Raw genomic sequence first — 15,767 nt, forward strand, 5'->3', positions numbered from 1 at the left:
GTCGAGCTATATTGATGATGATGATGATGATGCTAGCGAGCACAAGAATGACGATGGCAGACGTATCATCAGTATAGACTAGGTATACACCCTCACCGACAAGCATTTAGATACTATATACGACTATAAGATAGAAACTCCTCAAGATGGGAAAAGCACCTTCCAAATCATCCCTCACCCGCTCCTCACCAGTCGGTCCCAAAGCACTTCCATTACCCATCTTTCAGAAATTGAAGGACAAGAGGGTGGTATTGGCTTCTGCAAGTCCAAGGAGGAAAGAGATCTTTGCTGCGGCCGTGAGTGTTTCCCCCCTTCATTACGACTGAATCAACATGACTTCATACACGTCAGACATCTATCGTGGAGCAGTGCTGACCAGCATTGATATATTGATTATGCATTATTAGGATTTCCACCCAGAGATTGTCCCTTCGACTTTCGCAGAGGACTTACCGCACTCGAGATTTCAGGGGAGGCTGGCTGACTATCCGATAGCGACTGGTGCAGAGAAGGTCAGCTTGATCTCAATCCCGGATGTCACACAAAGGATCATAGCTGATGAACCGGATAACAATGATAGGCAATGGAAGTTTATGAGAGGTTGGTCAAGGAGAATGAGTATGACCCGCCTGATCTGGTGATTTCTGGTGGGTATCACTCTGAAGCCATTTCACTTAGTCGACCACATTGTCAATCTCACTACATCGTCTATAATGGATGATACGGATTTTGGATTCTTAGCTGACATCTTGTGCAACAGCCGATACAGTGGTCATCTTCCCTCCTGAGAAAGATACAGTCGAAGGTGGACAGTATCACGGTGAGATATCTGAAGTGCTAGAAAAACCAATAAACAAACATGAGCAGGTGAGTTGTGTTGCCGCTGTTCCATGTGATCGAAATATCAGATATAACTGAAATCATGCTGATTTGACTCTAGATACGAAGTCTCTCTTCCATGTCAGGTAGACAATGCGAGGTGATCACTGGTGTATCGATAGGTATGTCAGCTGTCCCGACCCCTTCGAAGCATCAGCTGATTCCGTTGGGATAGTGTATCCTACGGTAGAAGCTCCAGGATTCAAAGTTCAGTAAGTCAAGCGATGAAGTTCCGCCAATGTTGGTAGAAGGTAGCTAATCAGGCTTTCATATAGATCGATATCGGCTTCGACACTTGTACAATTCTATGATAATTCTGTATGTCATCTCAAAGCTATAACGCATGAAGTGGCTTGAGAAACAGTACAAAGCTAAATCGATTCATTCTTTCGCTGGGCTTCGCAGAAAGAAACTATTCAGGCTTATGTAGATTCTGAGGAAGGTATCGATAGAGCCGGTGGATTTGCTATACAAGTGAGGGAAGGGTTTCTTCTTGTCAGCACACTTCAGCTTGACTGATGTGGAATCCATTGTATATATCTAGTACGAATTGAAAGCTGACAATCTTGTTGTTTTTAGGGACTTGGTGGAGTTTTGATAGAGAAGATAGATGGTGATTACAATAATTGTGTTGGGTGAGTGATACTTTCTCCTGTTCGCATTTGATCGTGCGCTTTGGTACATACGTCAGCTAACGACCTCTCTTCTCATCTCATTTTAGATTCCCTTCATCTGCATTTTGGAGGTGGATATCTGAGCTAGACTCTGAAGGTGTATTCGACGAAGCGTGGAAGGAGTAATTAACTAGCTCCCAGGATATACAATGATATTTTGGAATTCGACACATTTACCAGTGAGAATATATGATTTTCTGGCCGATCATCACATCATTTTACATTGACCACCTCATGCATACCATACGATATACGTTTGCCCCCGCCCCACTGTGGGGATTGAGCGGCTCATCGTCATGTCATCGACATCAAAGCTGTAACAAAATTAAGTCACATTGATTTCGAGTGAAGTTTGATATAGAACGGACGATTCCTCAAGTAAGTAGGTAGGTAGAAATTCATCGATCACATTCTTCGACACCGTCGTCTGAGTTCGATATTAGATATCCTTTACCTACGATCTCCTACCGATGCATATGACACACAAATTTTCTACAAAGACACCTCCCTTTCTTCGACAGCTATCCATTTCTTTCTCTTCTCATATATCGCATGGACTTCTTCTCTCTCTATATACCTGCCTTTCAATCCGCCTCTAGCACTGGGTTTAGCGTCAACCTGCTCATCTTCGTTAACCCTCTCTCCTTGACGCTTGTCTTCGTCCTGATCCATTGTAGATGCGGCCATAAAGGGATCTTGTCTATGTCCTTGGTTTTTATCATTGATCGGTGTAAGGGTATAGACTATCTCCAAAGCAGATAATACGCCTCCATATGCTGAGGATATTCCTGTGTCTATAATGATGATTGTACCATTACATCTTGATACGATGTGTTCGAAATTCGGAGTATGACCCTGATATATTATTCAACATCACTTGTCAGTCCTGTGTATACAATCGACCAAAACAAGATGGCACTCGAACCAAAATCACAGTATGGAAATTCTAGGTGGAGCACTCACACCTATTATCCTCCTAACTCCCAATTTCTCTTTCAACTCATCCGCCCACTTACATACCTGCCCCTCTTCCCTCTCTGCAAGACCTCTCCACCATAAAGGTCCTCCCTCAGCGTACAACTCCGCTTCTTCCCTTGTATGATTCTTCGGTAGACCGCTATACGGATTAGGAGGATAAGGCGGATTCAATGGTGGTGTAAGTGCTTTGGTCAATAGTGATTTACCTAGATCGTTGATGGCATCTGGGTAAGGGAGGAGATTGGGGTATGAGGGTCGGAGTGAACCGTGGGTGAATGATAACTTTGGTGAGGATGGGTGTGGAGATAAAGGGACAGAAGCTGTTATTGAGTAGCTGGATTTTTATAGATGTTTTTCAATCAACTCAATCAGGATGATGTTACATGTTATCGATCTCTCCGCAAAGGAAGACGATATTGAGAGTAGATTATGTTTGACTTTATTTCACTCACTTGGCTAACCATTCCGCACCTAACCAACCATCTTTAGCCAAAGCTTCCTGACGGCGCTTGGTCCCTCCAAACACTTTGATATCATCTTGAGTGACGTATCTGTTCAAATCAACATTAGTCATTGAGTAGGCTTGACTTTCGAAGTAGCATCGACTCACCTCCAATCACCAATAGCATTCATGACTTCATGATTCCCCAACACACTGACTACCCTCCCTCCCTGTCCCTCAGCTTGTCCTCTCAGTTTCTGCATCAACCTATATATATCTAATGCGTGCGCACCTCTGTCTACTATATCTCCCGTTTGTACTAGTATATCCTCTCCTCCTACCCAATTGGTATCTTGGTCGGTCAAGTGAGCCATACGAAGTACTTTTTGGGCGTTTGATATGTCCCCGTGCAGGTCGCCCACCGCTACTAGTCGCTGCTTGAAGGTAGGTTGACCTTTCGAGGTCTCATGTCTTGAGGGGTCATTTGGAATAGGAGTGGAAGCTGTGGATGATGATTTTGATATGAGGATGTACAGGAGGATGATTGACACGATCGAGATGATCAGGAGATTCTGACGGGATGGCATGGTGGGTTAACTGGACTAGGAACGTTCAGCTCGAAATGCGAATTGAAATCGTTCAATAGTCGTAAGAATGGTCAGAAGAGCAGCACTAGAGAATAGGCGATGAGCTTGCTTGGAATCGATTCCTTCGCTCGCTGGTCGTCCTTGTTCACAAGTCGAGGTTGGCTTATGACAATTGGGATCTCGGAAAGGATAAAGGAGTGACTGTTAACTCTGATTTGAGGAAGTTTATCGTAGATCACCAGATGTGGGGTAACAGCGCGGGGAAGTGCTTACAAGTGTATAACACAGTAAGTACTCCATAAGTTACTTAAGGCACCCGACACCAGATCAAACAACAACATGGCGATTGATCGTACTTCTCTCTCTCTTTCATCTTTTACATTCTCAATTTGTACACTCAACTCAGAATGTCTACACTAGCCAATGCCGACCTCTCTTCCGACTCAGAGAACGACTGCGACTACGTACCTACCTCGCCGAAACGGAAGAACAAATCGCAAAAGGGGTCGAAGAGGATCAAAAGAGCTAAATTGGATGGGGAGGAGTCGGATTCAGCTACTTCCTCTTCTTCTTCCGATGATGAAGATGAGATTGAGAATGATGAGGTACACGAGAAAATAGATGAGATCGAAGAGAGGAAGAGGAAAGCTAGAGAAGAATTTGAAAGGATGAAAGCTGAATTATCCACTTCCGCGAATGATATGAAAGAAAAAAAATCGGAGAAGGAGGAATTGGTAGAAGTTAAACGAGCTAGGAGGTTCGCGGGGGAAACTATATAGTGAGCTTACCAATAGCTTACCAATATGATTCCTGGACAAAAGGTTTTCAGCTGATATACGATGTAATGTTATGTCCAGTGAGATAGTCAAGTTGAAGAAGGACGATCCAGAGACGATAGCCTATTTGTCTAAACGGGATCAGGATCAGGATCCAAATCAAACTACCTCAGGTTCCAAGGAAGGTACTACGAACACGTCCGAAAATCAGAGTGATATACCGAAAGATGATCATCCATCCTCAATACCCACTCAAGGGCAACAACAACAAAAATCTCCTATCACCACATCCGCACCCGCACCCAAACCCGCACCCCGTCCGAAAGGTCCTCCCATACGGAGAAAACCACGTCAGAGTTTGGAAGCCATGTCGGCAGCTTTAGATAAAGGTAAGAAGATGACTACGCTGGAGAAGGTGAGTGAATCGTCGATCGCATCGCATGGTATGGCCAAGGCTGTATCTCAACACCTCACCCCTGAGTGCTGGACATAATCTTCGATCTCATCGACTTGATCTTCTTCTGGTCTTTGTCTTATCTTGGATTGATTTATTGATTGATTGGTTGGTCGGATGTACTGACTTACGAACCTTATCACAGTCTCGGATGGATTGGAAATCGCATACCACCTCGACTACCGGACTTTCCGATGAACTAGCATTGAATAGGAAGAACGGAGGAGGGTATTTGGACAAGAAAGATTTCTTAGATAGAGTAGGAGAGAGAAGATCGAATACATTTGATAGTAAGAGGTAGCCCCGGATCGGGGCTGGTGAGGTAACGAGCTCCATTTTGACCGAGAACGGGAATAGATGCCGAGTGTTGGGATGGATGTACAGTAGTAGTAAGGAGTAGACCCGCATTTCCATCAATCATGTTGTATGCACTTAATGCTTGAGAAATATTGTACTCTAAGGTCTGACGATCTCACACCCATTTTTTTTTTTTTTTACCGTGATTCGTTAATTCGCTTGAATGACAATCTTGTATAGTAAAGTAACTTCATCAGGATATCACAACAAGACATCATATCATTAAACTATAACTACCAAAGACAAGACAAGACAAGACATAAGATCAATGCTAAAAGGATAGAGACACTAATTGTCCAATATAATCGAAATGAGAGACAACAGATGAAATAAATAACGAATGAGGGAAGACATTATTTTATTAATGGATTATATGAGACAAAAAATCATCAAATGACATGAAGAGGGTAGGTTTATACGATATTGATATAGGTATCTCTCAAACACTCCCACAACTAGATCCAAGGTATATCCCCTCATGCAAAATTCCAATAATTCAATCCCTTGGTTGGCGTCTAATCCCTAACGATCTTCTTACTCTTCCTCCTCCTAACTTTTCCTCCCCCACCTCCGACCCCACTCGCCCGTCCTCTTCCTCTACCCCAATCTCCCTCTCTCGCATCCCACTCTTCACCCTCCAACACCAATTCCCTAGGCACCCATGCACCGGGACTCTGAATCGCCAATATCGGTGGTCCAGTGGCATTCCGTAATTTCCTAGGAGTGGCAAGATGACTAAGGTGGTCTGGGATAGGTGGAACGGGAGGTTGGGAAGGTGCCACAGGGAGGAGGAGGGCAGCTTTGAGCGATTTGATTGATCTTTTCTTGTTTAATGACCCTTTATCCGCTGTCGTTGTCGTGTTCGAAGGGGGAGTAGAGGGTGTGACGGTAGTCGATGGGTTTGAACTGGATTTAGGTGGTGTGATCGGTTTATAGAAAAATGATTTAGAATAATCTATATCCCCTCTACCCGCATCGAACAATCCTTGAGACTGTGATGGTGAATCGTTCGAACGAGATTTGTAAGGTGACCATCCAGCGAATTGTTTACCTTGTTCGTCCCAATTCAGTCTAGGTGACAAAACCAAATTATCCTCATCTTCCTTTAGGATTATCCCCTGAGCTTGTCCTTGACCTAGCATGGCACTTCTCAATTTAGCCAAAGATGGTTTACTCATCAGACTCATAGCCAAATTCGATATGCTCGTCGTATGATGTATCAACTTCGGTCTGGAGGTAGCAGGGACAGGAGGTAGATCAACAGCCTCATTGGAATGAGAATCGCAGATCACAGGAGATGTAGTGATCAGAGTTGGGAGAGCAGGTTTAGCTTCTGATATCTTGATGGGTCCTCTAGGTTTTGATACTTCATTCTGGTAAGGTGGCATGGGAGGTTCGGTGGATTTGCCTAATAAAGCTGATTTGATTGAGCCCAACCATCCTTCAGGGAGGAGTACAGCCGAGGTCGAGTTGTAAGATAATGCAGTTTGTCGTAAGGCAGGTGTTGAATGGGCTATGCGCAACTTGGTAGCTCTATCACCGTACTTCAAGGGCTTCTTGACTTCCACAGGTGGTACTTGTTGCTGTTCATTTTCCTCGGTCCATTCAGACGAAGACGAAGATGAAGCAGATTGGGGAGTGATAGGAAGTGGTATTCTAGGTACACCATGATCCATCCCTATGCGAGTTTCTTCGTCATCGTGATTGGGTAACTCCATGTTTTCACTATCTGGTGAATCAAATTCCAAATACCTATCCACATCGACCGTATCATTCAAGATCCTTCTTCCAATTTCATTATCGTAAGCATGATACATCTGAAACTCGTTGATCTCCCTTACTACTCTATCTTCCCTTATGGTCGATGACGTCTCATTGGCGAGTCTGAAAGAGTCATTGGAGATTATCGATGCGGTGTCTCTCAACGATGTGGCATTTGAGTTCGATGATGAGCCCAAAGAGTAAATAGAGGTATAATCGTTCAGACCCATTGAATAGAGTACTTCATCCTCTGTACACTGCGCTTCGTAATCTTCTGGTAAAGGTGAATAACCATATTCGTCTTCGTCAATCATCTGAGGAGGTGGCGGGGAAGTCAAAGTAGATGTGAAGACATCATTGTCCTTTGAAGGAATATACCCAACCGCATTGGTATTTGCATTTCCCATAAATCGAGTAGGAGAAGAGATAACACGTTGACGTGCATCAGGTGGTGGTGGTCTTTGCTCCTGTGGTGGTGAATCTGTTCCAGCCCTTCTATCTCGATCTCGAATACCAATAGTTGATTTAACTTTCCTTACTCCTTCTCCATTCTTAGCTAATCTCAAACCCACTTCTACGCTCGTAGACGTATCTGATGCGGCGGAGGGACTGTCAGCAGGTGAAACTTTAGGTTTGACCCATCCGTTCCACCACGATGCTGCGTTTTCGCCTGTCCCTGTAGGAGTTTGTTGATCTTTAGGTAAAGAAGAAGAGATTTGATCTTGAATAGCTAGAGAACGTAAGATTGAAGAAGATGATTTCATTGGTAAACCATGTTCAGTTATATGTTGATGTCTTATCATTCTCTCTTCTTCACTTTGACTTCTCTCCATACCTAACCCTAGACCCATGGGAGGATTCACACCGGGACGTGTGAATCCATAAGTCCCATATAGATTATTGACTTCATCTTCGTCCTGTTCGTTGAAAGTCTTCTTTATCCCTTTCCTACGTGGGATCTTCTCTGCTTCAGGTGTGAATACCCTCGTCTCCTTGTATCCTGCTTGTTGGAGTAGATCGGCCAATGAGGAATATTCGTTGAGTGGTACGGAGGATGAAGAAGACGAAGGAGGAGACCCGATGGATGAATCGATGGAAGGTGCGGGATAGCCTCTGATGACGGGTCGAGTCCGAGAGGGACCTGAGGTGTTGGCGGTGGGGTGGGGATTGGCCTGGGAGAGGGAGGTGGGGTATCGCTGAGGTGTGGACGTTGTCATGGTGTCTGGTGTGATGGTTTTTGGTGTTTAGGTGTATCTACAATAAGTGGATGGGTGTGAGTTGATCCACATGAGTTGAGGTCAAGGTTGAATGATGATAAGTTAAGGTTGATCGACTTACCAGTTGTCACTGGTATGAGTGGTCTGTGCGGATGATTGATTGGGTGACCTCCCTTTAGACACCGAGTCAAGGACAACCACGACACGAATCAAACTCAGTCAATGTTGTATGTTGTCTTGTATCTGTCCGTGGTGCACCTGGCCTTCCTGTCTATGCATATGTCTCTAAGTTGTAGTCTTTGCTTTATCTTGTTTGACTGCTGCTTTGTCGAGTTGAGGGTGGTGTGTGAAAGGGAAGTGAGTTAAGGGATCGATCTGTATCGTTGGTGTGGTTTGTTTCCTTTTGCTTTTGGTCGTTATTCGTTTCGTCGTTACTCGCTCGTTCTGTTTGAAAGATTGTCCATGGATATTGATGATAAGAATGTGTTCAAGTTTAGAGATATTATTGCAGATGCAAGCATACATCAACTAGTTAGTCCTCCAAGCTAAGCTGAGGTAAGGTCAAGGGATCAAAGCTCGAATCTCAAATTCAAATTCAACAAACAATCCAACCAGATCAATCCAGGGACAAGACAAGGAAAAAACAGTCGCGCAGTGGCTTGTATGATATTTCACATGGGATGGTCATTTATCCAATCGTACGTGAGAAGCACATCATCATCCTCACTTGATTCCGTAACGAACAAGGGGTCATGGATGGACTCAATAGGGAGAGGAACATGCAAGTGACAAGCTAAAGAGGAGAAGGATGTCACAACACGTGCATACTCCTGTTTCAGCTTGTGATTTATTGAATCGTCAAAACCGAGGGATCTCCAGTTGGATTTGATATACACACTGATTATACAACATCATCTAGATAGTCATCTGATCTGGTATGAAGCGAGTCAAGCATATGTGAGACAAAATATATTTACCATCTTACAGATTATATGCTGCTACAAGACGTTCCATCCGCAAAGATTGTCTACATAATGGGCATTCGAGCTAGACAAACGGAAGATATACATCGTCAGTTGTCAATCTATCGGGACAACCATATGATATGATAATCAAACCAGCAAATAGGTTTGTCAGGATGAACAGGGAGATGAGACGATTTGAATAATAGATTGAACCATTATGAGAAACTTCGAACTCACCTTCTCCAAACCCCCTAAACAACCCCAACAGAACACATGTCCACATTCCGTCACGGCCGTCGTCCCACCAGACCCCTCACCTGTCCCCCTACTCTCCAAACACAGAGTACACTGTCTCTCGGGTAAATCCAGAGCATCAGGAGTAAGATATGTGTTGGCCTCGTCGTATTTAGCTGTATTGTGCGATTCTAACAGGATGGTCTGTTGAGCTGTAAGAGGTGGAGTTAAGGGAGGTGATAATGGGAGGATATCATCTTTGTACGGTGTTGGTATTGGTAAATGCCCTTGTGGTTTGGGTGACTCTTCGGAAGAAGAAGTAGAAGAAGAAGATATTGATGAACGAAGTTGTATCGATAATCGATATAAAAATGGTAATAGCATCAATAAACCTAAAGGCTCGTATGATGTTGCTCTCCTTTCTATAGGTTTAGGTGGAAGGGTAGATACCTACATTGAACATCATATCAGTATATCAGACACAACCCCTTTTCTTTTCCATCCTCCCATTATCTTACGAATCTCGCTTCACTCACATATGATAATCCCGTTAACCTCCTAGCCAATTCAAAGAATTTCCCTCTAAACAGAAATAGTATCATATGCATCTCAGGTACAATTCGTCCAAATGGAGAGTCAATCAAGCTGATCAATCGTCTCTTGACTTTTTCTAACCTCGTTTGTTGAGATTGCTCTTCATTCGATGTGGTCGTTCGTAGGTAATTGGTGATCATAGGTGAGAATATCATGGAAGGTAGAAGTAAGAATATAATCGATATTATCCTTCTCTATTTCATGACAAAACATATAAGCTGGACGTCCTTCTTGTAAACCCTTCCGAAAACTGAGGTAGCTTACCTTCTTTGATGGTAATCTTCCCCTCCGTAGATGAAAAGGTAATATATCCGTATATTCTTCTCCCAAAGTCGAATACCCTCTGCCAAAGGTCAAACTGAGATATAAAACTTTGACGAGTATATCTATTATACTCTGTTTCTGAGCCAGCCACCTTGTACCTACATAATCATTAACATTATCAGCATCGCACACCCTCGAGGGAAGGGGGAGGGATTTACCAGCTATATTCCTGGTGATTTCCGATACCAGCTCAGTGAGCTGATATATCGTACTGGAGTCCCTTTGATGAGCTCGTACTATCAAAATCGTTGATGAGCTGACTGTCGTTTTAGTAAAGTCCGAAGCACGCAGCAGAGAGTAGCTCACTGATTTGAGCTTGAGAGGCATTTTCAAGAGTCAGTCGAGTAGAGTGATCTTCCTCTTCTTGGTGAATTATCGAAGAACGCCGGGATGACGAAGCTACCGGTTGGTCCATTTCGGGTAAACAATCTACGAATCACAATAGCTTATTGTAGCTGTCTTTATGTGTGAATGGATTTCCCTTATGGTGATAACTGGTGATGGAATGTAGAGCTGCAAATGCTGTATTGGTAAAGGGGTCGTCGATGTGATTACAGAGAACAGTGAACAGTGAACATTGCGAGTAACCGGGAATAGGGGTGCAAAACAACCGATCACAAATGATTTTCTAGTCGATTCACTCAGCATTACGAACTGATTGTAATGGCTCGCATTCAAAAGGTAAACACCCAATGAGTCAAAACCCTGAAGTCGAAATTCGAGATAAATTAGGTGGCAAACATAACAACTCGGAACTCGAACTGTTCTCTTGGTTCAACCTTTTAACCTCTCTACATCTATTGAATATATTGACAGCGTGCAGTCGTAACAGAAGGCATCCTATACCATATGAAAATACTACCTCCTCACCACACTACATAGACTTTGACCATAACCGCTCTTCGAGAAACCCATATTCCTCCTCAAGAGCCTTGATACCAACACAATGACTTTAACGGACTATCCGACATTTTCAGAAAGCCCTTTCTTCTTCGACCGGCGATCAGCTAGTATACCAGAGCAGGAAGATGGTCTGGTGAGTGTGAGTGGATCATACCATCTATCTATCAAATTGGATTGTCGAAGTAGGTTCAGCTGATGTGTCATGTACGGTGTGTAGCCCCACTCGACACCTAGAGTAGCGTATTATCATCCCAAGAACGTGGGGAACTATCATTATGGGGTATGTCACACATTTTCCTACTTTCTTCACATTTCCATCCGAGCTTTCCAGGTCTTGTCAAGATGAGAAGAACGACTTAGGTGACCTTGACGGTGATTTGTTATCTGCGATAGGAACGTCATCCAATGAGACCACATCGTATGGAACTTACCAATCAATTAGTCCTGGGGTACAAGCTACATGAGAAAATGACGATGCACGCGCCTAGGAAAGCTACGGAGCAGGAGTTGTTGGAGTTTCATGATTCGGATTATGTGGATTTCCTCAAAAGGTGAGTAGGTGCGTATATCAGGACAAATTGAGCGGTGGGGTTGAGGAGGGTCATGATGGTGGTATACAGGGATCATCCGGAGGATCCGGAAAGACGATCAGAGGCATAGACCAAGGCATAGACAACAATACAATTCGAAATGTATAGCTCAATAGAGAAGACGAAATACTAACTCATAATTTGTATAGGGTAACTCCCAAAAACGCTCAGAACCTCACCAAAGACTGGACGAAATTCAATGTAGGAGATGATTGCCCGATATTCTACGACCTTTTCTCATTCTGTCAACAATACGCTGGAGCAAGTTTAGCTGCCGCCAGGAAGCTATCGAGCGATTCTGCGGATATAGCAATCAATTGGAGTGGGGGTTTACATCATGCGAAGAAAGGAGAGGCAAGTGGATTTTGTTATGTGAACGATATAGTTTTGGGTATATTGGAGCTACTAAGGTGAGTATCAACCTACCCTGTCTGTTCCTAGTGATACTTCGACACGTAGACTTATCATAAAGAGTGACGCTTTTCATTTAGGTATCAACCACGTGTGCTCTACATCGACATAGATATCCACCACGGTGACGGTGTTCAAGAGGCCTTCTATCTATCGAATCGAGTCTTAACTGTGTCTTTCCACAAATACTCTGCCGATTTCTTCCCTGGTACAGGTAACCTCTCCGAGATCGGTTCAGATTTAGGCAAATACTTTTCTTTGAATGTACCACTGCAAGATGGTATAGATGATGAATCATACATATCCCTCTTTAAATCCGTAATGGAACCAACCATCACCACCTTCCGACCATCTTCCATCGTCCTTCAGTGTGGCGCCGACTCATTAGGTTGCGACAGATTAGGTACATTCAATCTGTCTATAGCGGCTCATGGAGAATGTGTGAGATTTATCAAATCGTTCAATCTCCCATTATTGGTCCTAGGTGGAGGTGGGTATAGACAAAGTAGTGTAGCTAGATGTTGGGCGTACGAAACTGGAGTTTGTTTAGGTCTGAACCTACCGAATGATCTACCCGAAACGAACTATACGGAATTCTTCGGTCCAGACTATCAACTTCATCCTCCACTTACTGGTAAAATCCAAAATCTGAATACTCGACAAAGTCTAGAGAGGATACGGATGACGATTAGAGAAAAGTTGAGGTATCTTGGTGGAGCGCCTAGTGTCCAGATGCAAGAGATACCTAATGACTTGATGGGATTCCTGGCATCAGAGGAAAAAGATGAGAATGAGTTGATGGAGGAGGAACCAGAGACACGGAAAGAGGGAAAATTGAAGAATGGCGATTTGCTAGAGAGGGAGGTGAATGGGCTGGGGAATGGAGAGAGTTTGGGAGGGTTGCCTTTAGGTGGGATGAGGAGAAAGACGAGCGTTAGGATATAGTGGAAAACGAGAGAGATGATTATATTGGTAAGACTACGTTAATTGATTTGAACCATTATAGGAGGAAAGGGATCATCATCACTGTTTATGGACATATACATGTACATGTACAAGAGACCAGATGGAGTGTCTTAAAGATCGGGAAAGCGAAGGAATCATAGCACTCGAATATAGTGGATGAGAATTGTAGGAGTATCTCGCTGGTGAGGTCAAAGAACGTCTCAGACGGTGTAAAGAGTTGAAACCGATATCCACAAATGATCTAGATTTACATATCTGTACTGTAGGATCTTAAAAATAATGTTGTACTTTTTAGTGTACCATATCGGGGATGGCTTCAATCTATGAATCAGATAATCAGACACGCTTGTGGCCCAGTCGTTCATTCCGAACTGTTACGTCTTGACCCGCCTGCTGCTTCATGTAGCTGATCGCACCGAACACACAGAGCCGACACGCAAACACTCGAGTGCCAAGATAAGTTTTACAGTAAGATGGGGGCAGTAGGGGTCAATCGATCAATTTTGACAACAGTCCGTTGACATCCTTTGATATTTGATCAGACCTCTGTGTGATCAAAAGGGATAACTACTTATCTGACGATCAAGCTTCCTTTCATTAATCAGGAATAAGGAGAAACAAGAGGAAAGGTGTAGGTCGGTCAACCTGAGTGATCTTGATACAGGTTTGAAGTAGTTAGAGGGTATATAAATGAAGAAGATTTGAATATTGTTGTGACCCATCGAAACAAGCATCAATTGACTTTACCTGTAAGACCTTTGTTCTACTTTCTGTCGATCAGAAAGCGACTCGCCTCAATCATTCGACCAACTCATTCAGCTAAATCAGTTACTTACAATTCGTTCAAGTACTCAGCACTACTTACTATCAAGTAATACAGTATCACAATGTTGACTTTATTGAGATCTTCCATTGTTCTTACCCTGCTCTCAGCCTTGGCCCTTCCAGCTCTCTCTGCTCCTTTGGAAAAACGAGAAGACCGTACCGTCGTAGTGAACATACCCGATGATACTTTTCTGATTCGACAAGATCCCAGCGTATCAGTGCGAGGAGCAGGTTCTCATAAATTCACATTCCCTCCTGCTAAAGAAGGTGGAACATCCACTGATTATGACAAACAAGAATTCTTTTATGATTTATATGAAGAAGGGTCTAATTTCGGGAAACCTTTATATCATCTTACGGTTCGTCATCTCATCTCATTCACATATCTGGTTCAGCGTACTATATACACCCCATTACGTGTTTATCTCTATATCTGCATCCCACCCATAATATCTAATTTGGGATTATAATCAAATGCTGAGACTGATGTGATACAAACTTGATCCCTCCATTTTTCAGTGCTACGTCAGAGTATTCCAAGTATTCGGAGGTAATGAAGAGTGGATCTTGAGTCGAATTGGAGCTAAAGCGAAAGACGATGCGACCAGGACCAACATGGTGGACGTGATCTGTCCTGCGGACGATCATTCTTGTATGGATGGTGCGGATTGTTCAAAGACTCCGGGATGGGGAAAGTAGGTTTAATTCTCAGTTTGATTGTCTCACCAGTGATTCGGTGAGAGCTGTAAAATCGAAGCTCATGAGGAATGTTGTTTGTTGTCTTCAGATTGTAAAGAATCCCATGAGCAAAATTCCTGTATCGACTCAATCAAGCCTATCGTACCGGAGAAGTGATTCATCTGTCCCAGCGGATGATATATGGATTTTGTGACCACCGGACTACTATGTATATACTGTACTGCACAGCCCTTTTCCCTATTTGTAAGTTAGCGAGATACTGTATGGACTATCATCGAAAAATCCAATCAATCAATTATTCTGATGATCTAACTTCTAAATTGGTTCGATCAATTCTATTGTCAATTTTTATCTTCATCAAGTTTGTGCAGTAGCGGTACTGTACTGGATCAATTTGAATTAAGTTGATCGTAACATCATCTTCCCAGAGATGGAGACGGCCAGACATCAAGATAGGACCTGTTGTGTGACATATCTAACATTGTCTGACGGACGGTCTCTATCGACCTGACCCCCTTTCTCTGACAATCAAAGGCGTCAGCCACAACGGGGTATGCACTCCACTGCGCTGCACTGTCTTAATCTAGCGATCCACTCCTAACGTCGGAAACTCATCCTAACATCCCTATCCACCCTCGGTCTTCTTCAACGACTTCGATTCCATCCTTTAATCTAATTGATTGATGAGGGAAGACGACCACCTCCGTGCATTTTATCACCGTACCCCTACCCTTACCAGTACTTGATTTATCGCTCCCTCATCCCATTCCTACGTCCGTACCAGCAGTCAAGAGTGGATTTTAAATTAATCTGGACATGCATTGTTACATTCTCGCCTGTACCATTCAAGTAGCATTTCTTATATACTCTGTTGATCAGATGAAGGTTTTGATTGTACATCAGTACTGTACTACCTCATCAAATCGTCCAATCCTTCATAGGTATATTCTGCTATCATTATGAGCTTATGTAGAGCGATGTGATGGAGCTTGTACGAGGGTCATACTGGTTACCTCTCGTCTCAGATGTTGTGCCACGCGCCGGATCCGATGCCATCTGGATCATGTCATCGCCACTCTGTTGGGGGTCTTTTGCACATTAGGACGTTGGTCACTCGGATTACCCCGATAT

At 43.5% G+C, this 15,767-nt stretch overlaps 7 protein-coding genes across 7 annotated transcripts; 4 read left to right on the forward strand and 3 right to left on the reverse strand.

The window, feature by feature from the left end:
• Positions 1 to 146: 146 nt before the first annotated feature.
• I203_100912 (septum formation protein Maf) lies at positions 147 to 1,679 on the forward strand (the record flags this gene model as incomplete). Its single annotated transcript, XM_019145874.1, has 10 exons — positions 147 to 296; positions 408 to 512; positions 581 to 647; positions 761 to 867; positions 941 to 1,001; positions 1,055 to 1,091; positions 1,155 to 1,197; positions 1,285 to 1,353; positions 1,459 to 1,514; positions 1,601 to 1,679. 10 exons carry the CDS (start codon positions 147 to 149, stop codon positions 1,677 to 1,679), a joined length of 774 nt encoding a protein of 257 aa, XP_019004433.1.
• Positions 1,680 to 2,045: 366 nt separating this feature from the next.
• Positions 2,046 to 3,560, reverse strand: I203_100913 (uncharacterized protein; the record flags this gene model as incomplete). Its single annotated transcript, XM_019145875.1, has 4 exons — positions 2,046 to 2,408; positions 2,517 to 2,865; positions 2,984 to 3,082; positions 3,142 to 3,560. The coding sequence occupies 4 exons, from the start codon at positions 3,558 to 3,560 to the stop codon at positions 2,046 to 2,048; spliced, it is 1,230 nt and encodes a 409-aa protein (XP_019004434.1).
• Positions 3,561 to 3,967: 407 nt separating this feature from the next.
• On the forward strand, positions 3,968 to 5,091 carry I203_100914 (uncharacterized protein; the record flags this gene model as incomplete). The annotated part of the gene is made up of 3 exons (XM_019145876.1): positions 3,968 to 4,338; positions 4,418 to 4,751; positions 4,936 to 5,091. The coding sequence occupies 3 exons, from the start codon at positions 3,968 to 3,970 to the stop codon at positions 5,089 to 5,091; spliced, it is 861 nt and encodes a 286-aa protein (XP_019004435.1).
• A 571-nt stretch (positions 5,092 to 5,662) lies between these two features.
• Positions 5,663 to 8,125, reverse strand: I203_100915 (uncharacterized protein; the record flags this gene model as incomplete). Its single annotated transcript, XM_019145877.1, has 1 exon — positions 5,663 to 8,125. One exon carries the CDS (start codon positions 8,123 to 8,125, stop codon positions 5,663 to 5,665), a length of 2,463 nt encoding a protein of 820 aa, XP_019004436.1.
• Positions 8,126 to 9,106: 981 nt separating this feature from the next.
• Positions 9,107 to 10,657, reverse strand: I203_100916 (uncharacterized protein; the record flags this gene model as incomplete). Its single annotated transcript, XM_019145878.1, has 6 exons — positions 9,107 to 9,172; positions 9,328 to 9,774; positions 9,861 to 10,112; positions 10,183 to 10,340; positions 10,401 to 10,478; positions 10,549 to 10,657. 6 exons carry the CDS (start codon positions 10,655 to 10,657, stop codon positions 9,107 to 9,109), a joined length of 1,110 nt encoding a protein of 369 aa, XP_019004437.1.
• A 531-nt stretch (positions 10,658 to 11,188) lies between these two features.
• Positions 11,189 to 13,091, forward strand: I203_100917 (uncharacterized protein; the record flags this gene model as incomplete). Its single annotated transcript, XM_019145879.1, has 5 exons — positions 11,189 to 11,284; positions 11,363 to 11,425; positions 11,539 to 11,696; positions 11,885 to 12,145; positions 12,227 to 13,091. The coding sequence occupies 5 exons, from the start codon at positions 11,189 to 11,191 to the stop codon at positions 13,089 to 13,091; spliced, it is 1,443 nt and encodes a 480-aa protein (XP_019004438.1).
• Positions 13,092 to 13,999: 908 nt separating this feature from the next.
• I203_100918 (uncharacterized protein) lies at positions 14,000 to 14,636 on the forward strand (the record flags this gene model as incomplete). Its single annotated transcript, XM_019145880.1, has 2 exons — positions 14,000 to 14,296; positions 14,457 to 14,636. The coding sequence occupies 2 exons, from the start codon at positions 14,000 to 14,002 to the stop codon at positions 14,634 to 14,636; spliced, it is 477 nt and encodes a 158-aa protein (XP_019004439.1).
• Between the last annotated feature and the right edge of the window lie 1,131 nt (positions 14,637 to 15,767).

The sequence above is a fragment of the Kwoniella mangroviensis genome (assembly GCF_000507465.2).
Source record: "Kwoniella mangroviensis CBS 8507 chromosome 1 map unlocalized Ctg01, whole genome shotgun sequence".
In the NCBI taxonomy this organism is placed as follows: domain Eukaryota; kingdom Fungi; phylum Basidiomycota; class Tremellomycetes; order Tremellales; family Cryptococcaceae; genus Kwoniella; species Kwoniella mangrovensis.